The 27,383-nt window shown below is 39.9% G+C and overlaps 1 protein-coding gene and 1 gene segment (V, D, J or C); both read right to left on the reverse strand.

Moving 5' to 3' along the window:
• Positions 1-359: 359 nt before the first annotated feature.
• LOC108267222 (T cell receptor alpha variable 3-like) lies at positions 360-2,687 on the reverse strand. The segment is given in 3 exon segments: positions 360-442; positions 982-1,063; positions 2,442-2,687. Coding segments are annotated over 3 exon segments (411 nt in total).
• Positions 2,688-21,472: 18,785 nt separating this feature from the next.
• On the reverse strand, positions 21,473-22,919 carry LOC128632964 (uncharacterized). The gene is made up of 2 exons (XM_053681295.1): positions 22,848-22,919; positions 21,473-22,690 (listed from the first exon to the last, which is right to left on the reverse strand). Exons 1-2 carry the CDS (start codon positions 22,885-22,887, stop codon positions 22,095-22,097), a joined length of 636 nt encoding a protein of 211 aa, XP_053537270.1. The 5' UTR covers positions 22,888-22,919; the 3' UTR covers positions 21,473-22,094.
• Between the last annotated feature and the right edge of the window lie 4,464 nt (positions 22,920-27,383).

Genomic DNA, 27,383 nt, shown 5'->3' on the forward strand with positions numbered 1-27,383 from the left:
AAATGTTGTTTAATTTCCACTTTTCAGGCCTGATGAACTGTGAGTTGGAGGCAGAAGGTAGCATTACTGCTTCACAGTGCCATGTACCCCTGTTCAAGTTTGAGCTCAAGTTACTAAAAGCTAAAAAGGCTGGAGTCATGATCAATTGGTCACAGAACTATGTTTTATATAATACTTATATATAAACATGACCCTACTGAGGTTACTGGAAACATGAGGTTACTGTCTGTGTACCAACAACAATGTGCCAACAATACTGTATAAAGTCTTTTTAAGTCATGAGAGAGAAAGAGAAAATCTCGCCAATAACGCACTTGAAATTTCTCAAAATGATCAGCAGAACTGCTCTGAATATATATCTAAAGTGTGTCAAAGTTTTTGTACAGTGCAGTTGGATTTCCTGTCACTGTGGACACCAGAGCACAGTAATATAGTGCAGAAGCTGATACAGCAGCAGATGAGATGAGAAGATCCACTTTATTTCCATTAACTTCAGCAGACATTCTTGGGGGGATGTTGGGACTTGGAGCTCCACATTGAAAGATATAAAGAAGGAACTAAGGTGTTGATTTTGGATATTGCTTGTACCATTACAGGGTTCTTTCTGTAGCACTTGTTTTGTATCTGCAGGACACAGTAACATTATCACCTTCATCGACAAGTTTTGAGGGAATCTGCCATGGACCTGCCATGAACCTGTCATAGAGAAGAGGACATCATGTTTTTAACGTTTACATAATCAAGCCAGAAGTACATAACTGCTTTTCCTTAAGACCACACAGACTAATATATCACAATTTCAACACTTAATATTTCTGAAATAAAACATTAATGTTAACTCACCTAGTGAAAGCCACAGACACATGACTATAACAGTGAACATGATGAATGGTGTTTGCTGAATGAAAATATTCTGAGGACTTTCTGTACTCTAATATGTTAATATCATAAAGTTTCATGAATCTCCACCCACAGCATCACATGACAGTGTCACTAATGTTATTGACAGATTGTTGAGTCGCTGCTGCATTCTTTGCTTTACATTCAGCCTCATATAGGGAACCTGTCATAAGACCAGGCATGATAAAACATTGTAGGAAGTAAAAAAATATTTAAATGTGTATATTGCATAGGATAATAATTTTTCTGAGATGAGCGGATAAAAACAGGTGCTATCAAGGATGTCACTGAGCCATTAGGCCTTAAAGGGGAGTGGTGCACAGCATACTGTATGAGTTTGTGAGGTTTGCTGAATTGAATGAAGGTTGCAGCAGTATTCATTTGTTAAACACTGTGTGTGGTAAACACTGCATTTTATTTGGGTTGCATGTCTTACTTTATCCACAGTGACTTACAGTTGAGGTGAGCACATGAAGTTTCAATACAACTGATGTGTAAAATTAGTGTACCTGATCTCAGCTGGTTGCCGTATAAACATGAAAATTGTATATGCAAATAAAGTTAATACTGGTTAGGGCTCTACATTATCACAAACACCCCGATTACAAGAGAACCTGATGTCACGATATGAAGGTGCAGACAGAAGCAAGTGCAGGTGTGTCAGTTTAATAAAACAACAACAAGTCCAAAGGATAAGGCAGAATTCAATAATCATGAATAGGCAAAGGTCAGGCGATTAGGCAAACAGTACAAACAGGGCAGGGCAAAGACACGAGGTTGTAAATATTAGCAATGTCAAAAACCAGAATAAACAGACACGTTAATAAAGGCTTTGTATAGTCAGAGACATTAGGCAAATCAACGTATACTTCACAATTTAATGATTGAATAAATTAATGAGATTTCTTAAAAGGAGTAGTAGGAGTGTTTGTGTGATTGAAAACAGGTGTCTCTCATTAGAACTCCGGAGATGGTGAACCTATCCATGTGTGTGTTTGTGAAGTGTAGTTGTCTTCGGCCAGGCTTGGCTTTTCAAATATGGTGACAACTCAGAGACTTAAAAGGTTTGAAATGCGTCCCGGTGATGGATTTTTACTTACTCAACAGGTAAGATAGTTGATTGAAATGATAGATAGACATGTACAATGCCTTCCACTAATATTGGCATGCTTGGTAAATATGATCAAGAAAGACTTTATTTGTCTTTATTGTTTAATCTATTGATCTTTTGTTTTTTTAAAAAAATCACAAAAATACTCTGCTCTCATGGATATCAAACAATTGCGAACACAACATAGTTTTTTCAAAAACAAAAGTTAAATATATGTGTCCAGCAATTATTGGCACCCCATGAATTCATATGAGAAAAATATACTTGAAGTATATTTCCACTGATATTTTGCATTTTTTAAGTATATCTGGGTGACTGGGAACAGGAAATTCTTCAACCATGACTTCCTGTTTCACAAGGTAAATAATTATGAGATAACACATAGGCCAAATACCCTTAGTCATTCATAACATAGGGTAAGACCAAGGACTTTAGACCTCTGACAGTAAGTGTCAGTAGGAGTGCTCCCAAAACTAATAGACCTTGCGCCTTTATACAGTAAAAACTGTGGTGCACTGTTAGGATATTGTTTGTACCAGTAAAGATAAATGTTTTCACTACTTTACTCATATGAACATTTCAAAGTAATTGTGTCTTTTTCGTGCCTGACAATGTTGGCATCTTCATCCGTCGGCCCGATTTTATCTGCAAAACTGCCTGTTGTAAAGAAGAGCATAAAGAAATAAATCTGTGAAGTATTTTTGTAAACAAACCAAAACATCATCTTCAGAAAGGAATACCGTAATGCTTCAAACATGGTTATGAATTAACACAATGAATTAACTGATGAAAACAAATTACCTTTTGTTACAGTGAGAATCAGTGTTATGTATCTTACTATGTTGTGTATTGTAAGTTGTATAGTTGAACCATTTGTGAACACGGCTCTGTGAGGATTCTGTATAATAGTGCTGTGTGTGCTGAACTTTACAGATGAGGGAACACGTCTCTAGAAGGTCACACCCAGGAAGTGGTGCTGTTGGCATAACTTTGTACAGATAATCACTTCATAATATCAGTAAGAGTCACCAATACAACACAGAACCATTCCAATGTTGTTGATCAACCCACTGCATCCGACTTCACCTCTTAAACATATCTTATGGAGTTAGAGGCTGTTTTATCTCTCAAGATTTAACCTTTGTTGTTTTGATGTTTTTTTTTTTGCAATAATCCATCCATTTTCTGTACCACTTATCCTTACTAGGTTGTGGGGAAGAAATTGTATAGCCAGCTCCGTAAGTATTTGGACAGTGACACGGTTTTCACGAATTTTGCCTCTGTACACCACCACAGTGGATTTGAAATGAAGCAAACAAGATGTAATTCACTTTCAGCTTTAATTCAGGTGGTGTAACAAAAATATTGCATTAGCCATTTAGGCATTACAGACATTTATTCAGCTTCCATTTTCACAGGCTCAAAATAAATTGGACAAACTAACTTAATCAAAAATACTAGGATAATTTTTAATACTTGGATGCAAATCCTTTGCAATCACTACCTATAATGCTGAGTTTCCTCCCTTGAGATCCTTTGTCAGGCCTTTACTGCAGCTTACTTCAGTTGCTGCTTGTTTGTGGGGTTTTCTGCCTTCAGTTCTGTCTTCAGTAAGTGAAAAGCATGCTTGATTGAGTTGAGGCCATCTGACATGACATTTGAAATAAGAAGCATTCAGAAGCCCATGGGTTGGTTTTGCGGTATGTTTTGGGTCATTATCCATCTCTACTGTGACGCACCATCCTATCAGTTTTGCAGTATTTGACTGAATCTGAGCAGAAAGTATACTACTAGTAATAATAATACATTTTATTTTTAAAAAGCGCCTTTCACGATACCCAAAGTCACTTCACAAATATAACATGTAAATGCAATTCACAAAACACTATATATATATATATATATATATATATATATATATATATATATATATATATATATATATATATATATATATATATATATATAAACGGCAGAAACAGGTCTTGCTCATGGGTCACGGCATACAATGGCAGTGTTGGCATGCAATGGAAGGCCTACCAAGCAGACCTGCTGAGTGAGTTCGACACTGGGGAAGGAATTGAGCCTGAGGCAGTGGCAGAGCTGTGACGTGCCACAGATATGTCTCTCCGGGCGACCAAGCAAATGGCCCATCATATCGGCCGTTCAATGAGTAGCTTGGTTGTGGCGGAGATGCACCTGTGGCTCAACCTCTCAGGGAAGGGGGACAAAGATAATGTCTCCTTGCTGGATGCCCCTGTTAAACCTTCCGGCCTGTTCGGCGGCACGGTTAATACCATTGCTGACAGGTTTTGTGAAGCAAAACAGCAAACGGCGGCAGAGGAGATGAGCAGATCCATTTTCTTATTCATTTTGTCAAGGTTAAAGAACAATCATGGATACGGTGGTTGCTGGCTCAAATTTAGCCTATTACCTGAAGACACTTAAAAATTCAACATAGAAGCAAATACTCACATCTGCAAAGCCAGTTGGAGATAGAAAAATAAGACACCAGCCGTGAGTGAGAAGAAGCAAGGTTCCAGATTTATTGGTTCCGTTCCACCACAAGAGATCCACACCGATGAGTATTCTCAGAAGTGATCTGACACCTGGAGCTCAAGCTCCAGTATTTATACTGTATTTACACAGTAAATAACCAATATATCTTAGAAAGACTATGATATCAATACCAATAGGGCTAAAAAAGAGCTCATCTACATTACCATGATGTTTTGAAAGAGGCTTATCAAATTTACCATGATGTTTTGAACAAGGACTTTCTGACTACCATTAGGATTGGAAGTGGGAGAGAGAGAAAACAATTTAGAGAGACCTTGGTCTCACTGTTATTTCGCGGGGGGGGGGAGCAATTTGACTCAGCTACCCTTATAAATGGCTACTCATGGTTTTCTCTTAAATTTAAGGCCCCCGTCTACACCACGCCTGACCCTTCCTCGAGAGACAAGAATCTTCACTATCTGAATTATGAGTAAGTTTCTTTGACATTTTTCTGTATTTCTGGTTTATAATTTACTTTCATATTTGCTCTATATCTCTATTTTATATATGGTTATACTGCTTGCAAATGGTTTACTGTACCATCTTAAAGCGTGAATCCAATTCGTCAATATCCGCCTAATACCGCTTCTGTGTGCCTAGGTGCCCGTCGTTGTTTTTCCTTCTCCACTTAACTAGAGGGGCTGGATTTGGATCTGAACACTCACTATCAGCTCGCATATCTCACTGCTGACATCATGGTGCTACTTAACGTTCTTCGCAGCACCCCCTCTGGAAATGGAAATGCCCCCCCCGATACAGAATCCACCACGTGAATGTGTATATTGACGCCTCTACACTGACAGACCCTCTGTCTGACCCTCCCTCCAGCTTTCAGTCTGAGATAGATGTCACCTTCTCTGATCTGGGCTCTGACCATTCTTCTCTCTTCTCACCTGTCAGTCCGCCGTACTCTCAGCGTTCTCCTTATTTTACCCTTACTGACTATCCCATGTCCCCAGGACACACCCCATTTTCTTCCCCCTACCGCTCTCCTCAGGATTACACACCCACCAGTCCTGTGAATTTTCAATATTACATATTACTCATACTAGGTCTCCCTCATGTTTATGTCATGTCATTTTTATCCACAACATGGTACAGCCAGTGTGACATGTTCACTGACTTCATTAATCAGCAGCAGAAACTCTGGTCTTGATCCAGGTTTTTGTTGATACCAGAGGAGACTATCAGTGATAGTGAAGAAAACACAATCTCATACTGTATAATACGCTAGTACTCTCTACTATACAATTAGCACATCATAGTATAATGAAACTACAACATTAAGTCTTGTGCAACCAAGCCCCAGGTCCACCCTGAAAAATCACCAACATTGCTATGAGACCTATTACATAATCACATACAAACCAACTCTACCTTATAACTAATATAAGCAACTGATTAGTGCCCTGCAGCTTCAGCCTAACAAACATCCATTCATTCACCATTCTTTTTCAGTAACCACTTTATCCTGGCCACACTTCCATAACTGTCTATGTATACACGCCTTCAGTAACTGTTTAATCCTGGGACACCATGCACAAACATTCAAACTTCTAGGCAATTTGGTGTCACCAATCTTCCTAAATGCATGTTTGAAAGTTTGAATCACAGTACAAATAAGAAAAAGAGTGCAAGCTCAAAAGTCTGGAGTCATCATCACTTGGTCACATAAATATGTTTTAGATAATAAATACATTTAAACGTGACCATTATTCAACAAAGTTCTCTACCGTCAGATCTTGTTATGAGACAAGGAAAAGCAAATTCCACTGAGAGTTTTCTTATTTATCTCTATCTGTACCACCAGACTCACATTTGTTTGTACATACACACCTACATGCATAATAACACACAAGTGAACAAATGAATGAAAATTGATTACAGTGGGTTGTGGGGGAAACCGGACGTGTTATTATAATATATTTTTGTGCATGAAAAATGTAGATTTGTAACTTCACAGTGATTAATGTGTAGTTGTTGTGTTCTTTATTCCTCTTTTTCTTTCAGCTGCATATGTTACCACAAATGTTGTTTGTCTCTGTGGTTAACAAGTTGACACAGTGATTTACTTTAATCTTCACTGGTTTAAGAAACTTTATATAAACCATTTTTAGGTTTTTGTACTCTGAGAGCACAGTGATAGAGTGCAGAATCTGAGAGCTTTAGACCTCTGATAGTAAGTTCAGTAGAGTCTCTGCTTGTTTTTGCCTCTAATCGAGTGTCAGTGGCCTTGTGCTCATACAATACTTGTTAAACAATACTCGTACTTTCCCGACAATGCATACATCTTCATCCTTTGGTCCAATTTTAATAATAATAATAATAATAATAATAATAATAATAATAATAATAATAATAATAAACACTTTTCAAGTAGATAGCTGTACACTTGTCACGATATGCAGGCTGAAATGGATGCAAGTGCTGATAGCTTTAATACAAACACCACCATACGCAAAACAGGAACTAGTGGCAAAAACACTAAGGCTAGGAATAAACAAAAAATAATGACCATAAGCACAGCCACAGAGCCAACAGTAAAGAAAGACAATCACAAGACAAGGAGTGCAGTGCAAACTGTGGCTATATACACATATAGTACACATACAGTGCTCGTTAACTTGGTGATTCAGGTACAGGTGGTCATATGACCGTGATGCAGTGAGGTGCAGTGGCTGTTGGGAACTGTAGTCCGGAGTACTCCAATACTACATGACAACACTGTGAAGCTTCTGTATCTTCTTTTCATGATTGTAATGACAACCTAATCATCTAATTGACAACCTAATTTTAAATGCAAATAATAAAACTGGTGCTCAAAATACACTCCCCATCAACTTTATAAGGAACAACTGTACACCTGCACATTTGTGCAGTTATCTAATCATCCAATCGTGTGGCAGCAGTGCAATGCAAAAATCATGTAGATAGAGGTCAAGAGCTTCAGTTAATGTTCACATCAACCATCAGAATGAAGATAAAGTGTGATCTCTGTGACTTTAATCGTGGCATCTATGTTGGTACCAGAAGCACTTATTTGAGTGTTTCAGAACTGCTGATCTTCTAGAGTTTACACAGAATGGTGCTAAAATAAATAAAAAAATAAAAAAAAAACATTGAGTGAGTTCTGTGGGTGGAAACCCCTTGTTGTTAAGAGAAGTCAGAGGAAAATGGCTATATTGGTTCAAGCTTCCAGCAAGGATAAAGAAAAGCAAATAATCACTCTTTACAACTGTGGTGAGCAGAAAAGCATCTCAGTATGCACAAAACATAGAATTGGGGATGGACTACAATAGCAGAAGCCCACATTGGGTTCGATGCCTGTCAGCTGCAAACAGGACTTTGAGGTTACCATGGGCACAGGCTTACCAAAACTGGACTGTTGGAGATATAAAAAATAATCTTTTGCACAATAAACACATGAATGAATAAATTAATTATTTCATTCATTAAATGATGTGGAAACATGGCCAGAAATTATGCAGGAATTATATAGATTTGTGAATTTAGAGTAATTGTGTGCAGCTGGCAAGTTAAACATTTATATTTAGTTTCTATTTCTTTCAGCTGCATATGTTAAACCTTGTTTGTGTCTTTGGTTAACTGACAACAAGTTGGTGAAAGGAGCATCTTCTGTGGTTTTAGAAATTCCTATAGGCTTATACCATTTTTATGTTTTTGTACAACCTTTCCCTGACTCTCTATTACTGTGCTGTGTTTCTAAGAGCGCAGTGAAAGAGAATCTGAAGGCTTTAGACCTCATAGTAAGTACAATCTTACTTACTATGTATCATCAGGAGTGCTCTCTAGATATCATTTGTACCAGTAAAGCCGAATTTAATTGCTGCTTGATTTATATGAACATTTCAGAGTGACAGTGTCTGTTTCCTTCCTGTCAATTTTCCCATTTGTGTCTTTTGGCTCAATTATATCTGCAAATCTGCATGGTTTAAAGAAGATAATAAAGAAATAACATGTTTTTTTTGTGTGTGTGAAAAATTATTAATATATTAATAATTTATAATAAAAAAATAATATGATAGTATACCCGATAGTATACTGAGACTCAGTATGAGAGAGAGAATCTCACTATGTACAGTAAGTTGTATAGTTGAGCCATTGCTGAACACAGCTCTGTGAAGATTCTGTATAATAGTGCTGTGTGTACTGAACTTTACACACGATGGAACACGTCTCTAGAAGGCCACACCCAGGAAGCTCTGAGGTTCTAGCATAACTTTGTACACATCATCACTTCACGGTATCAGTAACAGTGAATTGAGTCACCGATACAGTCTGTGTTTAAAAATTTAACAAGATTTTACAAATATAACACCCAGTTTGGATGTTTTTTTTTTATATTACATTATTTGTACATTAATGAATAATTATTATTTCATTTAGTACTTCCCTTCAGAAGCTACAAAAGATATATACAGGTTTTGCAGAAAACAAAATAATAACAATTTACACCAATTATCCTCTTCAAAAGTTTACATCCCACTGGCTTTTAATGTGTTGTTTTGCCTTCTTGATCATCAACTGTACCTTTTGTAATAGTTGTGTATGAGTTCTTCAATTATCTTAAGTGTGAAAAGATGGATTTCAAAATCATATAGCTGCTGTTGGAAAGGGGTAAAATATGCAGAAGTTGCTGAAAAGCAAATAATCTTCAGGACCTGGAGGATTTTTTTGAAAACAGTGGGCAATTTAACTGCTCAGGACAGACAAGGGACCCTGAATGACTATCACAAAACATAAACACAGTCGTTGATCATCCAGGTAACAACATACAGTATTAAGAATCAAGGGAATGTAAACTTTTGAACTTGTTCATTTGTGTAAATTCAGTTATTATTGTGTCTTCTGGACTATATGTAAACATATGTTATGTGAAATAGCTTTCTCAGGGCAGTACTAAATAAAAACAAAATGATCCCTATTATCATTATTATTATTATTATTATTATTATTATTATTATTATTATTATTATTATTATTATTATTATTATTATTAAAACTATTAACATTTTGCAGATTCTGCAAGGGGTATGTAAACTTATGAACACAAGTCTACAAATTTGACTTGAAAAAATGCGAAGACCATTGAATTACTTTTGTGAAACTAGAGAGGGATTATGACTCCAAATATGTTTTCCTTAGTGTTAATGATCATAGTTGTTGCTTTTGGTAAATGATTACATAATTATCAAATCAGGTGGCTATTTATATTAATTTATTTTCCTAAGTTGTGAAAAATGATTTATTTTGCTTGTAACATAGTTGACCAGAATATATCTAGAATCTCTGCTTTTTTTATTTTTATTTTATCTTTAATTAATTTATTTATTTTCATATGGTTCATTTACAAGTGATTCATTTACATGTGATTCATTTATGTATGATTCATTTACATGTGATTCTTTTTCGTGTGATTCATGTTCAAGTGATACATTGTCATGTGATTCATTTACTTATTTGCTTCTCTTTAAATCCAGTTTTAGACTGTGATATTACAAAGGTCCTTCCAGATTATTACTTGCTACACTGTATGAGATAACCCCAGCAAAATTGCCTGAATTCTATAATATAATTTGTTCACCATGTTAGGTTTAAATCCTCTAAAAACAGATTCGCATTTAAATAACATTGCATCCTTCAAAGCATTGGCATGTTCTGCTTACTCTCACAATCCTCCAAACTCCCACACCCAAAGTCTCCATAAACAAATGAGACAGCAATGTATCCTACAAAAACTGAATGTTGTCCACGTTGTCATGTTTGCATTTGGGGGGGCTTTTTTGTTGCTCTGTCGAATTCTCTTTATATTATTTTTCTGTTATTGTTTGTTAGCTTAGTTTATGAATGCAGGTGTGATTGGTTAGTATTAACACATATCTAGCATAAACACAACCATGTTATTTTCATTTTGTATGCTTTTTTATCCACTGCAACACTGGCCCTCGTTCTTTTAGGAAAGTTGTGTGCACATGTTTGCATTAGCCAAACTAAAGCAATTTTTGCTGGATTAACAAAAAATTCAGAAAATTTGATTTTCTTTATATTCAAGTGTGTAGGCTGATAAGTAGCAATCACCTGTAATTTACCAGGCGCATACACGGCACAGCTGATTTGCATTTGGTGAAGCCCACAAAACTTCACAAAATATAAAAGGCACAGAGCAGAAAGTGCAAAATTGTATAAATGTGTCTCTAGAAGGCCACACCCAGGAAGTGCTGCTGGTGTAGCTTAACTTTGTACAGATCATCACTTGAACTGTGAACTTCGTCACCAATACAACACAGAACAATACCACTGATATTTCCTAAGAAGAGTAACATGATTGCTGTGAGCGTCTCTCTTGCAGTAGATGTAAATGACAGCATTTTTGTGAAACTGTCTCAACTGTATCTCTCCACATCTAGCTCCACCTACTTTTTCTTAGGTGTAGTCATGTCAATTCTGCCCTCATTTAATTTGAAATTACAGTGGTGGAGTAACAATCCATTATTTAATAATTTAATTTAAACAAACATTATATGTAGATAGTACAGTTAATTTTGTATGTTAATTCTGTTAACATTCACATTTTGCTAAATTTTCTGATAATATTGCTGAAAAAGAGGTATAGACTAATATCAGCTACTGGGCCAGAGCATCTCCAAAATGGCAGGTCATATGGGGTGTTCATGGTATGCAGTGGTTAATACCTACCAAAAGTGGTCCAGTGAAGGACAACTGATGAACTGCTGACAGTGTCATGAGTGACCAAAACTCAGTGATGCAAGTGGGGAGAGAAGGCTAGCCTGTCTGGCCCCATCCCACAGAAGAGCTATTGTAGCACAGATTGCTGAAAAGGTTAAAGCTGGCCATGATAGAAAGGTGTCAGAACACACAGTGCATAATATCTTGCTGCGTATGGGGGGTTGAGTAGCCCAGAGTGCCCATGCTAAACTCTTTTATAAGCTAGACAATCCCTATGCATAGTTTTCTATCTTTTCTTCTTCTGGTTATTCTTCAACACTTTCATGTGTGAGGTATATTTAGGTTTATTACAGTGCAGCTGGATTTCCTGCCATTGTGGGCTGCAGGGTGCAGTAGTATAGTGCAGAATCTGATATTGTTGCAGAAAAGATTTCCACATGCTTCAAACTCTTTTGAACTTTAGCAGACAAATGAGTATGAGGAGAATATATTTGTAAATATATTTCCAATGCGGCTATTCATATGATTTGTTCACCAGACATCGGTATTAACTCAAGAAATCTGGAAATATAAAGAATTCACAACATTAAAGTCCATAAATGAAGTTATAGGTAATAAAGTGGAATGATAAATGAAAATGTATTGAACTCGCTAAGAAAAATCAGTTCTCCAAGGCACGACAAGTAAGACAAGGAATCAATTGAAATCCATAAGTATTTATACCTCCTATCTGTACAAATTAATATCAGCTGGGTTAGTAAATTGATGGTCTATAAAAAGGCTTTTCATTACCAAGGTGTCAGACAAGAAACATCTCATGATGGGTAAAAGCAAAGAGCTCTCCAAAGACCTTCGGAACTTTATTGTTACAAAACTTATTGATGGAATTGGATACAGACATATTTCAAAACTTCTGAATCTTCCAGTAAGCACCATTGGGGCAATTATCCGCAAGTGGAAGCAACATCACTTCGTCATCAACCTACCATGCACAGGAGCTCCTCGCTAGATTTCTGACCAGGGACTCAGAAGAATAGTCAGAAGAGTAGCCCAAGAGCCAATGACCACTCAGAAAGAGCTCCAGAAACACTTAGAGGCAGCAGGTGCCATCGTCACAGAGAAAACAATAGACACCACTACTAAAGAAAAGGCATGTCGAAGCTTGTTTATCATTTGCTACAACTCATTTGGACAAGCCTATGAAATACTGGGAGAGTGTAGTCTGGTTAGACGAGAGCAGGATTTAACATTTTGGCTGTCATACTACACACTGTGTTTGCAGAAGAAATGGCACTGCACATCACCCTTAAAACACTATACCAACAGTGAAGTTTGGAGGTGGAAGCATCATGGTGTGGGGCTGTTTTTCATCACATAGTACTAGCAAACTTCATATAATTGAAGGAACGATGAATGGAGCCCTTGACCAAGAGATTCTTGAGAAGAATCACATCTGAATACTGTGGCCAATTAATTTCTTCATACAGGAAGCATCTTGAAGCTATCATTGCAAACAAGGCTTCTCCACTAAGTATTAAATAAATTTCAGTTAGCTAGTTCAACACTTTTTTCCTGTGTCATTTTATTACACAAGTTTTTTTTTTTTTTTATGGACATTAATGTTGTGAATTCTTTATATTTGCGGATTTCTTGAGTTAATGCTGATGTCTGTTGAAAATTTCATGTGAATAACCTCATTGGAAATACATTTACTGAAAAAAAAATGTTGACGTGTCCAATTCTTATTTCCCCCACTGTATACACAAAACCAGAAGAAATCTGTTTAACATACCAAAAATATCAGAAAAAAAATATTTTTCATCAAAACTAAAATACACTACATATGAAAGATTGTGGTGTATGCCATTTATTAAGGCATAGTGCTATTTTTCCTGTTTCTAGCTAGGTAGGGAAAAAGAAAAGATATCCTATATTCTTGTGTTTTGTGTAGAATATTTCTGGCAGTTTGGAATCTCATTTAAAAATGTTTATATTTATTAGTGTGCCATTACTCACCCAAAAACATTTTTGTTCCAGCAACAATTATTTTTACTACATGAAAACAATAAATCTGCTCTCATCTATTTAGTTCTTGTTATGAACCTGTACAAATTGTAGATTCCATTGATGTTGCTTTTGTGTCACGTGATACGAACAGTAAATATGCTATGAGTAAATATATAGCTTCAACAAAAAAACAAACAAACAAACAAAAAAAAACAGTATGGTGATGGGCTCAATGCCTTCAGAAGGAATTTTACAGGGACATAATACTTATCCCTGTAGGTACTGAAATACCACATGAATGGTGGTAGCCATGATGTATTTGTAATTGTAAATAGTATGCATTTCAGTCAGGTAATGTGGTTTCTTAACTGGTGTGGTTTTGCATGCAGTGTTGTTTGTCCCTGCCTCATCGTTTCTGTTTCCTTTGCAGCTGGTGTGGTGTGTGTAATTAGACTCAACCTTCTTGTGTGGAGCCCACTGTGGTTTTATATGTATTTATTATTTTCAGTTATCCAGATGTTATCCTGTAAGACCCAAAAGTCAATTACAAACCTGCAAAGATAGGCATGAGGAACACATTAATTCTGAGGCACAATAAACCAAGACTGGATTGCTGATTAAATAGTTAACATTTAATTATCAACAGTGGTGCTTAAAAGTTTGTGAACCCTTTATAATTTTGTACATTTCTGCATAAATATGACCTAAAACTATATCTAAAAGTAGATAACGAGAACCCAGTTAAACAAATGAGACAAAAAATACTTTACTTGGTAATTAATTCAATGAGGGAAATGATCCAATATTACATATCTGTGAGTGACTAAAGTATGTGAACTTTTGCTTTCAGTATCTGGGGTGACCCCTATGTGCGGCAATAACTACAACTAACATTTCTGGTAACTGTTGATTAGTCATACACACTGGCTTGGAGGAATTTCAGCCGATTCTGGGATGTTGGTGGGTCACTTGAATTTCTTGCTTCAGGTTCTTCAACAACATTTCTATTGGCCATTCCAAAATATTAACTTTATTTTTCTTTAATCATTAATCATTTTTTGTCAGAGAGACTTATGTGCTTAGGGTTATTTTCTTGCTGCATGACTCCCTTTTTGTTAGATTCAGTTCATGGACAAATGTCCTCACATTTTCCTTTAGAATTTGCTAGTATAATTTAGAATTCATTGTTCCATGATGGCAAGCAGTCCTGGACCAGATGCAGAAAAACAGGTCCAACCCATGATATTACCACCACCATATTTCACAAATGGAATAATGTTCTTATGCTGGAATGCAGTGTTTTTCCTTTCTCCAATTGTAGAGCTTCTCATGTAAACCAAAAAGTTCTATTTTGGTCTCATCTGTCCACAAAACATTTTTCCAATAGCCTTCTGGTCATGTGATGTTTAGCAAACTGCAGAAGGGCAACAATGTTATTTGTGGAGAGGAGTGACTTTGTCCTTGCAACCCTGCCATGCCATGCCAACATTGTTGTTCAGTGTTCTCCTGATGTTTCATGAACATTAACATTAGCCAATATGGGAGAGGGCATTGGTTGCTTAGAAGTTAGCTTGGGTTTCTTTGTGACCTCTTGGACTGTTACATGTCTGTAATGTTATTACGCAACTCTTTATCAGAGGTCCTCAGAAATATCCTTTGTTTAATTGGGCTCTCCTTGTCTACTTTAAGAAAAATCTGATTATGTTTTAGGTCAAATTTAAGCAGATATATAGAAAATTCTAAAGGGTACACAAACTTTCACACACCACTATACGCAGAGTGAATAGCAGGAAAACGTCGGGGTTACGCATGTAACCCTGTTCCCTGAGAAGGGAACAAGACGTTCCATTTAGTATAACAGTATGGGAGCGCCTTGCGCACGTGACCGGTATCTGATCTTGTGTAAAATCATGCCTCTACTTATAGGCCTGCCATGATCAGGTGACGTGGCAATTAAGCGCGTCGCATGATATATATATATATATATATATATATATATATATATATATATATATATATATATATATATATGTAACCTGTGAACCACGCCGCCAGACTCTATTATCTGAAGCAAAGACGCAATTCACAGGCCTGCCCTGGTATGACAATGCTATGCAACATCTCAATCCCTTCTCAGGGAAGAGGGTTACATGCGTAACCCCTACGTTCCCTTTCAAAGGGAACGAGACGTTGCATTTAGCATAACAGTATGGGAACGGGAATACCCACTCCTTCATACCGAGGGTACGGCCTGTTCAAAAATACCCAAGCCCGAGGTTCACTGCAAGACACTCGAGCCCGGGGTGGAATGAATATCCAGGCTGTAATAACGAATTAATGTGTGTGGCGTAGACCACCCTGCAGCCGCACACACATCCTGCAAGGATACCCATTTGGACAAAGCCTTCGAGGAGGCGACCGCCCTAGTGGAATGAGCTCTTACGCCCAGAGGCATGGCGAGACGGCACGCCTCATAAGCCATAGAGATTGCTTCCACTATCCAATTAGAGATGCGCTGCTTTGACACAGCATCACCTTTACTGTCGCCACCAAAGCAGACCAGCAGCTGCTCTGACATACGCCACTGGCCAGAGCGGTGGACGTAAGTACACAAAGCCCTTACTGGACACAGCAGGTGCATCCTCTCTTGTTCCGGTGTGAGGAACGGAGGAGGGCAGGAAGCCTGCAACAGCATAGGGTGGGCAGCCAATGTAGGCACTTTAGGAATATAATCCGGCCTAGGGTACAGGAAAGCCTTGGCTAGTCCAGGGGCAAAATCAAGGCAGGAGGGGGCAACCAAGAGAGCTTGTAGATCTCCCACTCGCTTGAGAGATGTCAGGGCCAGTAGAAGAGCTACCTTTAGAGTCAGAAGCTTCTCAGAGTCTGACTCTAAGGGCTCAAATGGGGCCCCTGACACCTTAGAAGACCACAGAAAGGTCCCAGGAAGGTATGCGTGGCCTGCAGATGGGCCTCAGCCGTCTGACACCACGCATGAACCTCGAAGTTAGAGGATGTTGCCCCACAGAGGCTCCATCAACAGGGGTGTGGCTGGCCGAAATGGTGGCCACGTAAACCCTGACTGTAGAAGGAGCCAACCCTGCTGAGAAACGTTCTTGTCTGAACTCCAGGACTGTGGCTATTGCTCAGTTCACTGGATCTACCAGTTCCTCACACCACAAGATAAAAAGCCGCCACTTGAGCATATACGATTTCTTTGTGGATGGTGCTCTAGCGTTTAACATGGTCTCTACAACCTCAGTTCTGATACCAGAATCTATGAGCTCAGGGGTCAGACCCACAGTTTCCATAGTGCTGGCTGAGGGTGATAAATCAGCCCTCCGGCGTGAGACAGTAGGTCACTGCAGATGGGAATCTCCCAAGGAGTGCTGTCAAGCAGGGACATTATGTCCGAGAACCATATTCGAGCTGGCCAATAAGGTGCTACTAGCAGCAGACATAGATGGTCTTGGCGAACACTCGCTAGAACTTGTGGGAGCAGAGTGATCGGGGGGAAGGCATATAGACATGACCTCGGCCACGTGTGCACCGTGGCATCCAGCCCCAATGGTGCAGGAGGAGTGAGGGTGAACCACAGCGGGCAGTGTGTTGTCTCCTCGGAAGCGAACACATCCACTTTCACTTGTCCGAACCACTGCCATATGGACTCCACCACTTGTGGATGGAGCCTCCAACACCCGGGCCTCAGCCCCTGCCTCGACAGGATGTCTGCCCCAACATTCCCACTGCCTGGAATGTGCATTGCACTCAGTGACAAGAACTTTCCCTCTGCCCAGAGAAGGATTAGTTGAGCCTGCCTGAACAGGGGGTGTGAACATAACCCTCCCTGGTGGTTGATATATGAGACCACTGCTGTGTTGTCTGTCACAACTAGCACATTGTGACCTCTCAACTGAGGAAGAAAGAACTTCAGTGCTAGGAGTACAGCCTGCATCTCTAGACGATTTATATGCCACTCCAGATGAGGGCCGCTCCAAAGACTGTGAGCTGGACAGCCATTTAAGACTGCACCCCAGCCCGTGAGGGACGCGTCTGTCATTACCGTCTTGCAGTAAGCGGACGCCCCTAGAGTGTGACCCGAGGCTAAGAACTGCAGGCGCCTCCAAATACTCAGAGCACGTAGGCATCGTGGCATGACACTGATTACTCTCATTGGTTTCATCCTTGGATGAAAACCCCGAATTTTCAGCCACCACTGAAATGGTCTCATGTGCAATAGGCCCAACGGTATGACATTGGCTGCTGCTGCCATAAGGCCCAACTCTCATAAAGGCTGGAGGGGATGCCCAGACCTACCTTTATCTTGCTCAAAGTGGATAGGATCGATTGTACGCGTGTTGGGGATAGAAACACCCTCATCGTAGTAGAATCCCATATAACCCCTAGAAAAGTTGTCCTCTGCACTGGAGAAAGCATACTTTTCTTGAGGTTCAACCTGAGCCCCAAGCTCCTCATGTGGGCGAGCACAACAACTCGATGTTGAACCGCCTGTTCCCTGGATCGTGCTAGAATTAACCAGTCATCCAGGTAGTTCAGTACACGGATGCCCCGGAGTCGCAAGGGAGCATCCATGCACTTTGTGAAGGTGCGAGGGGATAAAGCTAGTCCAAAGGGAAGAACCCAAATTTGGTATGTGTTTTCTCCAAACGTCAACCTCAGGATCTTCCTGTGACTGGGCCATATTCCAATGTGGAAATATGCATCTTTCAGATCTATCATCACAAACCAGTCCTCGGACTGAATCTGTCGCACGAAAAGTTTGAGCGTGAGCATCTTGAACCTGTATGTCCGAATAGTATGGTTCAGATGACGCAGATGTAAAATTGGCTGCATACTCCCATCTTTTTTGTGGACCAGGAAATAACGCCTGTAAAAACCTCCCTCCCTTAGGGAATTTAGTACATGTTTTATGGCCCCTTTGTCCAAAAGGGAACTTATTTCCTGAGCTAACATTGGCTCTGCTCTGTTCTGACAAATGTGGTGAGCACACCTCTGAACTGGGGGGGTTGAGCATTGAACTGGACCCGGTAACCCTTTTCTATGGTAGACAGAACCCATGGAGACACATTTGGCAGTAGTTTCCACGCTGCCAAATGGTCTTTCAGTGATGTTAGCTTTTCCACATTTTGTTGCGGGGAAAGCATCACATTTACATTGCGCTGTGACAGCTTGCTGACCAGATAAGACTGAAAACGTGGGATGGCCTTGGCCAGGGTAGGCCCTACAGTAGCACTGGGGGCTAGTTGCCCTAGCAGCCTCATGTCCCCTGATACGTCCCTCCATGGCCCATCAGGACTGTTCCTTCCTTGCCTACTTTGCTTTTATGATCATTCTTAGATCAGGCCTCTAAGCAGGATGTGGCTGTGGCCCCACTCATGGAGGCCCGTGCGAACTCGACACGACGGGGAAGGAACTGGCTGAATGCCGCCGTTTGCTGTTTTGCCTCGCGAAACCTGTCGGCAATGGCATTGACCGTGCCGGCAAACAGGCCGGAAGGTTTAACAGGGGCGTTTAGCAAGAAGACCTTATCTTTGTCCCCCATCCCTGAGAGGTTGAGCCATAGGTGCCTCTCCGCCACTACCAGGCTACCCATTGAACGGCCGATATGGCGGGCTATTTGTTTGGCCGCCCGGAGAGATAAATCTGTGGCGCGGTGCAGCTCTGCCACTGCCTCAGGCACAATTCCCTCCCCAGTATCTAGCTCACTCAGCAGGTCTTCTTGGTAGGCCTGCAACACTGCCATTGTATGCAGGGACCCACAAGCAAGACCTGCTGCCGCATCAACACAGAAGTGGCTTTACATGGCTTCGAAGGTAAAGTTGGCCTCAGTAAATTACCTGCCATTGATGCAGAGAGGTGGCTCGCAAGTGCCTCCTTCACCTTTGGCATCGCTACATAACCATGCTGCTCACTCCCCATGATGGCTGAGTAATCAGACATTGCGGGATTATAAACACGGCTAGTGTATGGTTTTCTCCAGAAGCGTGATATCTCTTCATGCACTTCTGGCAAAAAGGGGAGTATTCTGCGGTGTGAGGGAGCTTTATATTTATTTTCACTGGAGAGGAAGCACCCATACAGCCTGCTACGAGCCACTTCCTCTTCCCCGGGCCAGTCTATATCCAACTTTTGAACTGCCCTAGTGATTACCTCAAGCAGCTCTTTATATGCTTGAGAGCCGCTGTCGATTTTAGGTGCAATGGCACCCTCTACCGACTCCTCGGAGTTTGAAAGGGTGTTTTGGCTTTCCATAGGGGAAGAGCTTTATCCCCTTGCACCTTTACAAAGTGATGTTGTTCTCGCCCACATGAAGAGCTTGGGGCTTATGTTGAACCTCGGAAAAGTATGCTTTCTCCAGTGAAGTGGACAACTTTTCTAGGGGTTATAAGGATTCTATTGCACTGAGGGTGTTTCTATCACCAACATGCGTAGGGTCAATCCTATCAACATTGATCAAGATAAAGCTGGATCTTGGCATCCCCTCCAGTCTCTATGGGAGACTATTGGAGCATATGGGCAGCCAACATTATACCATTGGGCCTATTGCACAGGAGACCGTTCAGTGGTGGCTGATAAGTTGGGGGTTTCATCCAAGGATGAAACCTCTGAGAGTAATCAGTGTCACAGGGCGATGCCTACATGCTCTGAGAATGTCCATGCTCTCAGAGTGTCCCTGGTTTCAAGCCTTGGGTCACAGTCTAGGGGTGCCTCCTTAGCGCAAGACGGTAATGACAGACACCTCCCTCACAGACTGGAGTGCAGTCTTAGACAGCTGTCCAGCTCACGGTCTCTGGAGCGGCCCTTATCTGGAGAGGCATAGAAATTGCCTAGAAATGTGGGCCATATTTCTAGCACTGAAATTCCTTCTCCCTCAATTGAGAGGTCACCATGTGTTTACAGACAACACTTTCTGTGGTCCTGGAAGTTCTGTCAAGTGCCCCATTTGAGCCCTTAGAGCGGATCTACTGTCTCAAGCCAAAGCGCTGATTTATCATTCTCGGCCGGACCTATGGAAACTTTGGGTCTGGCTTTCTGCCCTCCACTGTTCCTCACATGGGAACAAGAGAGAATGCACCTGCTGTGTCCAGTAAGGGCTCTCTGTACTTACGTCCACTGCTCCGGCCAGTGGCGTAAGTTGGAGCAGTTGCTGGTCTGCTGGCAGCGACAGTAGAGGTGATGCTGTGTCAAAGCAGCACATCTCTAATTGGATAATGGAATCAATCTCTATCGCTTATGAGGTGCACGGTCTTGCTACGTATCTGGGCATAAGGGTTCATTCCATTAGAGGGGTCACCTCCTCGAAGGCTTTGTCCAAAGGGGTATCCTTACAGGATGTGTGTGCTGCTGCAGGGTGGTCTACACCACACAAATTCTTTCGATATTATAGCCTGGATATTCATTCCGCTCCGGGCTCGAGTGTCTTGCAGTGACCCTCGGGATTGGGTCTTTTTGAACAGGCCCTACCCTTGGTATAATGGAGTGGATATTCTCGTTCCCATAGTGTTATGCTAAATGCAACTTGAAACTCCCGTTGAAAGGGAATGTCTGGGCTATGCATGAAACCCCGTTCCCTGACAAAGGAACAAGACATTGCGTAGCTTTGTCATACCAGGGTGGACCTGTGAATTGCGTCTTCACTTCAGATAATAGAGGCTGATGGCAGGGTTCTCAGGTGCCATATATATATATATTATTTTTTAAAAAAGCGACGCATGTCACCTGATCATGGCAGGCCTATAAATAGGCATGATTGTACACAAGCTTCAGATGCCGGTCGCACGTGAGGGGCACTCCCATTGTGTTATGCTAAACGCAACGTCTTGTTCCCTTCTCACATTGACATCTGTGCCTTTACTTGATGAGTCCAGACAGGTTGCAGATATATTACCTGAAACAGTTACAGAACAATGACCAAAAAGAAGCATTAAACCTCCTGAAAGACTAATTGAAGTCATGTGAACTAATGTTGAGTTTTTGTTGTTGTTGTTGTTTTAAAAAGTACCCCTGCATAAAGTTTTTCAAGGTTGTCTTTAAGTTATGGTGATAAAAACAAATGTTTTTTTTCCCGTGTTATATACTGTTACAGCTTAACTGTGAAATGTGTAGAGAAAAAAAGACAACTACACAATGTTATGTTAATTCTTTTTATTTTTTTAAGGGGTAGATGTGTTATACATTGTGTGGACAGGGGGAACTAGAAGAGAAAGAGACAGTAGAGCTTAAGAGAGGTTCAATAAAAAAGAAGGAATAAAACAATGAGTGGTTTGCATCTTATGGTTTGGCCTCTATATTTATGCTGTAATGGTGGATTGTGATACCTTCACCCTTGCCTTGTGGAGGTTGTTATGATGTCACAGACTGTGATTTTGGTGTTTTTCTTCACAGATCTCATATCTACATATAAATACCAGGAAATAAAAGCTGAAATTCAAAACTCTCTTCTAATACTCATCTTTTGTTCTCAAACTAAACTGTCTAGAGTCTACAGCAAAAATTAATTGGCCTTGCCATTCAAATAATTTCGGAGAGTACTATATGTCATAAATCACAAAAATACCAATAAAGTTACAGAAAAATGTAAAGAGTTACAGAAAAATGTAAAGCAGTTTTGAAAAATATCTGTGAAAACCTAACAACAGAATTGATATTTTATTTAAATTAATTATTTGTTCAATTATCTGTAATTATCTGTATCCTGGTCAAGTCAGGGGTTAGCTTTCCTGTCTCTGCATGAAACTGAGACAATGTTAGGATTTTCTGGCACAGTTTCTACTTTCAGGTACCAGTGATCTCAGGTTACTGTCTGTGCAATATTTTGTATGCTCTCTTTTTTGGTTTTCTCACATTCCTCCTTCACTCCCGGTGTTCTCAGGAAAAGCCCTGGATCTCCGACCAGGATAAAGTGGTTACTGAAGATGAATAAATGAATGAGCTGCCGCCTAATAATCCAGTATGTCTCAAAAATATAAACTCCAGACAAAATTCCCCAGAATTGGCATGTAAATGTCTCAAAGAACTGCTTTCCATATATCAAAACTGTGTCAAAGTTTTTGAACAGTGCAGTTGAATTTCCTGTCACTGTGGGCGCCAGCGCACAGTAGTATAGTGCAGAGTCTGATACAGCAGCAGAGGAGATGAGTAGATCCAATTGTTTATTATCTCCATTAACTTTAGCAGTCATTCTTGTGGGAATGTTGGAACTTAGTGCTCCACCTTGAGAAATATAAAGAAGGAACTCAGGTGTAGATTTTGGATACTGCCTATACCAGTGAAGGTAGTTTCCTGTAGGATAGGTTATTTCATATCTGCAGGACAGAGTAACATCATCATCTTCCTCTACAACTTTATGAGTGAAAAGTGGCTGTACTGAATCTGCCATGGAGTCACCTGTCATAGAGAAGAGAACATGATTTTAACCTTTACATAATAAAACCAGAACTACAGTACATAAGTCAGACCCACATTCTGTCTTAACACCACACAGTCTAATAAATCACCAATTCAACACATAATATTTCTGAAATAACAAATATTCAAAACTCACCTAGTGAAAGACAAAGACACGTGAATATAACAGTGAACATGGTGAATGGTCTTAGCCGAATGAAAATATTCTGAGATCTTTCTGTACTCTGATATGTTAACATCATAAAGCTTCATGAAGCTCCACCCACAGCATCAAATGACAATGTTACAGTCAGATTCTTGATTCTGAAGCATCCTGTTTACATTCAGCTTCACATGGTGAACCTATGCAGAGCACATATAAGCAAACACTAACTGAAAAGCAGGAAATAAATGCAATTATGTAAAAACTATCATTTTAATCAGAGAGCTTAAGTCGGGAGGCACACGAAAGGTCCTAGTCCCCAAACATACAGACACGTAAAAGTGCTTCTAGCACCTTATGTAGCCAATGATATTCAATGCTGATAGCTAGGCCTAGCGACGTAATGAGTTTATAGCAGTGAGTATTCTCAGTACAAAGGGAAACATTTATGGTTTGCACATTCTATCAACTCATGTGCTGTCACCTCAGTTAGTTACAAAACACATTTGCCCAAAGCACTTCAAAAACAAAGCACCGTTTCATAAGTAGGCCCAGTTCCAATAAACTAACATTAACTGCACAACATAATCAAGAAAAAGTGACACTAAATATTTTTTTGACACAGGTGTTTTGGGTGTGGGGGGATCGGACATAAACAGCTGAGCTGCCCACGCAGAGCGGTGCAACCGGGGAGCTCCGGGGGAGACATGGCCGGGGTACAGCAGCAGCAGCGCAGAGACAGTCAGCGGGGGGACACCGGAGAACAGGAGCATGGGGCAGAGGGGGGTAACGACATACAGAGGTCACAGCAGGAAGAGGTCAGTGACAAACACACCACCACTGAAATGATCACAGCACCCAGTGATAGCGCTGACAGCAACAGAAGAACCCACAGGACAAGAACATTGAGAACAATAAGGGTGAACTGGAAACAACGAGGTGGGTATGCTGTCACCACGGAGACGGTCCAGACTGAGGAAATGGACATTAGTCGCACAAAGTGCCTTGACATAAAGACTACTTGCACACGATATGACCACAATGGACTTATAGTAAATTTGAAAAGTTTTGGGGTTTTTGAGTTGAGGGTGTGGGTAGGGCGGGTGAGGGGGTTCTTTTCTTCTTTCTTCTTCCTTTTTTTTCCTCTTCTTTTCTTAAATGGAAATAATATTTTTTTTTAATGTAAATATGTAAATATTTCAAAAATTGGATACAGTAAAGGTGTCTTAAAAGTCTCGCTCTCTCTCTCTCTCTCTCTCTCTCTCTCTATCTCTCTCTCACACACACACACACACACACACACACACACACACACACACACACACACACACACCACATCCATTTGCACACTCTATGGGCAATTTAAAGTCACAAATCCATCTACTAGGAGCAGCTTTAAACCACAGTCTAATATTGCTAATGACCTCCTCCATTCACCACAAATGCAATAACATTGGCAACGCTTGGCATTCACAATGTAATGAAAACACAATTAAGCCTTGGACACAAATCTAGGTTTGATTTCCCAGTCTTCATTAAATGATAGACAACTCTCAGGCTCATCTGTGAGCAAGCAGATGTATAGTGTAGTGTGCACATACCTACAACACCAAACAACTGATCACAAATGATTAATGTTGTGTAGTATGAAAGGATCAGTGATTCTGAGATTAATTCTTGAAGTGTGCACTCTGCCTCAGCTAGCAAGGTTTTAGAAATCTCCCAACAGATTTATCATTTTTACCTCCATGCTTGTCTCTTTCCCCAATATACAGTATACTCTGTAAGCAAATAGCCTAGGCGAGTTATAAAGAAAATAAAAACATTTACCTATTTTACAGGTTCATCTAAAAAAAAAAAATTGAATATCGTGGAAAAGTTTATTTTTCCCATAATTTTATTCAAAAGGTGGAACTTTTGTATATTCTAGTTTCATTACACATAAAATGTGTTTTGTTTCTTTTAATCTGTGATTAAATTTTGATGATTACAGCTTACATTTCAAGGAAATCAAAAATCTGTCTCAAAATATTAGAATAAAGAATTTATAATACAGAAATGTTGAACTTCTGAAATGTATGTTAATTTATGCACTGATCCTCGTTCGGGGCTTTAATCCTTTTGCACGAATCACTGCATCAATGTGGCATGGCCTGGAGGCAATCATCCTGTGGCACTGCTGAGGTGTTCTGGAAACCCAGGTTGCTTTGATAGCGGCCTTCAGCTCGTCTGTATTGTTGGTCTGGTGTCTGTCATAGATTCTGTATGGAGTTCGGGCCAGGCAAGTCGGCTGGACAATCAAGCACAGTAATGCCATGGTCAGGAAACCAGTTACTAGAAGTTTTGGCACTGTGGGCAGGTGCAGAGTCCTGCTGGAAAAGGAAATCAGCATCTTCATAAAGCTTGTCAGGAGAGGGAAGCATGAAGTGCTCTAAAATCTCCTGGTAGGCACTGCATTGACTCTCAACTTGAGAGAACACATTGTACCAACACCAGCAGATGACATGGCACCTCAAATCATCACTGACTGTGGAAACTTCACACTGAACTTCAAGCAACTTTCCTCCAGACTCTGGGACCTTGATTTCCGAATGAAATGCAAAATTTACTTTAATTTTCCCCATGATTCTGGTTGTATGTACTGAACCAGACTGAGAGATTAAAGGCTTAGGAAATCTTTACAGGTGTTTTTGTCACAAGTTCCCCTCGCACAAAGTGCTGGAGCACTCTGAAACCTGAAGCGCGAGCACACGCTTCTGGGTTTTTCAGTGAAATTGACTTTGTTTACTTTTGACACGTGTGTTTTGTTATGGTTTATGTCCTGTCTCTGCCCCTGTCTTGTCATTGTTTGATTCCCTTATGTGCAACATTGTTCTCAGCTGTTTTGTGTTTCACTCCTGATTACGTTTGCTTTTAACCCCTAGTGTATCTATGTACTTGCCGAAGTATTGCGTGAGTGTTATCACCATGCCAAGCCTTGTTCCTTGTGTTTTGTTTCATGGTTTGTATCTTGTTTATACCATAGCATTATTTGATTCTAGTCTAGCCTCGTTGCTGGCCATTTGCCGATTGCCTGACCCTTTTCCTGTTTTGACCATGCCTATGTTTCACGATTCAGATTTGTCTGCCTATCTCTCATCTAATAAAGCTCGTACCTGCACTTGCATCTGTCCTGACCTCCATTACATGATCAATGTGACAGTTTTGAGTTAATTAGCTAATTAGAGTCTTCTCAGGTCAAGATTTCTGTATTATAAATTATTTTTTTCTAATATTTTGAGATACTGTATTTTTGATTTCCATGAGCTGTAAGCCATACTCATCAAGATTACAACAAAAAAAGGCTTGAAATATGTGTAATGAATCTAGAATATATTAAATTTCCACTTTGTGGATTAAATTATGGAAAACTGAACTTTTCCGCAATATTCTATTTTTTTTAGATACACCTGTCCATATTGTTTTGGTGAAATATATTCATGATTTCTTTAAGTTTAGGTGTCAAAGTACATTACACACACACACACACACACACACACACACACACACACACACACACACACACACAAAACAAAAAAATAAAAATAAAATTCTGACCATAAACAAGTTTCCTTTTTTAAAAAAAAAAAAAAAATTATATTAGACTTTATATTTAAATTGTATTTACAAGGTAATTTGTGATGTCTTCATAAACCCCATCTGTTTCTATCTTAGGAACAATAAGGAAAAAATAAAAGGAAACAGTTGTTGCAAACAGTTTCTAGGATTGAACCAGGCAGCAGAGATGATAACAACAGAAGATAAGACATTACATTTAAACAGTCATCGTCCACTCAAACCATAATTGAAAGAAGCTGTCGGGACGGGTGCCAACAATTCTGGGGTGGACAGACAAACTCACCATTAGCAAACACTAGTGGCCTTTGTCAGAGTGGCCATCTGACCGAATGTTGCAGTAAAACCATAACTCAACCCCCAGAATGCCACAAGTGGGTTGAGAAACAAGCCCTTCTCTTCAACTCCCCAAAACCAGATGGTTTACCCAACAGATAAAACCCAAGGTCCTTCACCTGTTGTGGATAAAAAATGTCATAAAATAAACATAAGGGAGGTCCAGATCCAGATCCAGGTCCAGTAACGGTGAGAGAAGGGACTGACGACGGGCACCGGCACCTAGACATACAGAAGAGGTTTTAGTCAGAAGTGGATAAATTGGTAAAACACTTTAAAGATCTTTATGGGTTATTAGTCGAAATAGTCGAAAGAAGTGTACGAGCTGAGGAGTGCTAAAACACACACACACACACACACATACTCGTACAGTCAAGGGCGGGCAGGTAGACACAACATACATACACACACACTCTCTTCCTCATACACACACATGAATAACTTTAATAAAATCTTATAGTAATAGAGAAATTCTATAAAAAACAGAATAGTAGGATATGCAGGACAGTAGAACTGTAATGATATTAAGAAGTTGGAAGTACAGTAAACCGCTTTTCAAGTAGTATAAATATATATAAA

Source organism: Ictalurus punctatus, chromosome 7, assembly GCF_001660625.3.
Source record: "Ictalurus punctatus breed USDA103 chromosome 7, Coco_2.0, whole genome shotgun sequence".
Lineage (NCBI taxonomy): Eukaryota > Metazoa > Chordata > Actinopteri > Siluriformes > Ictaluridae > Ictalurus > Ictalurus punctatus.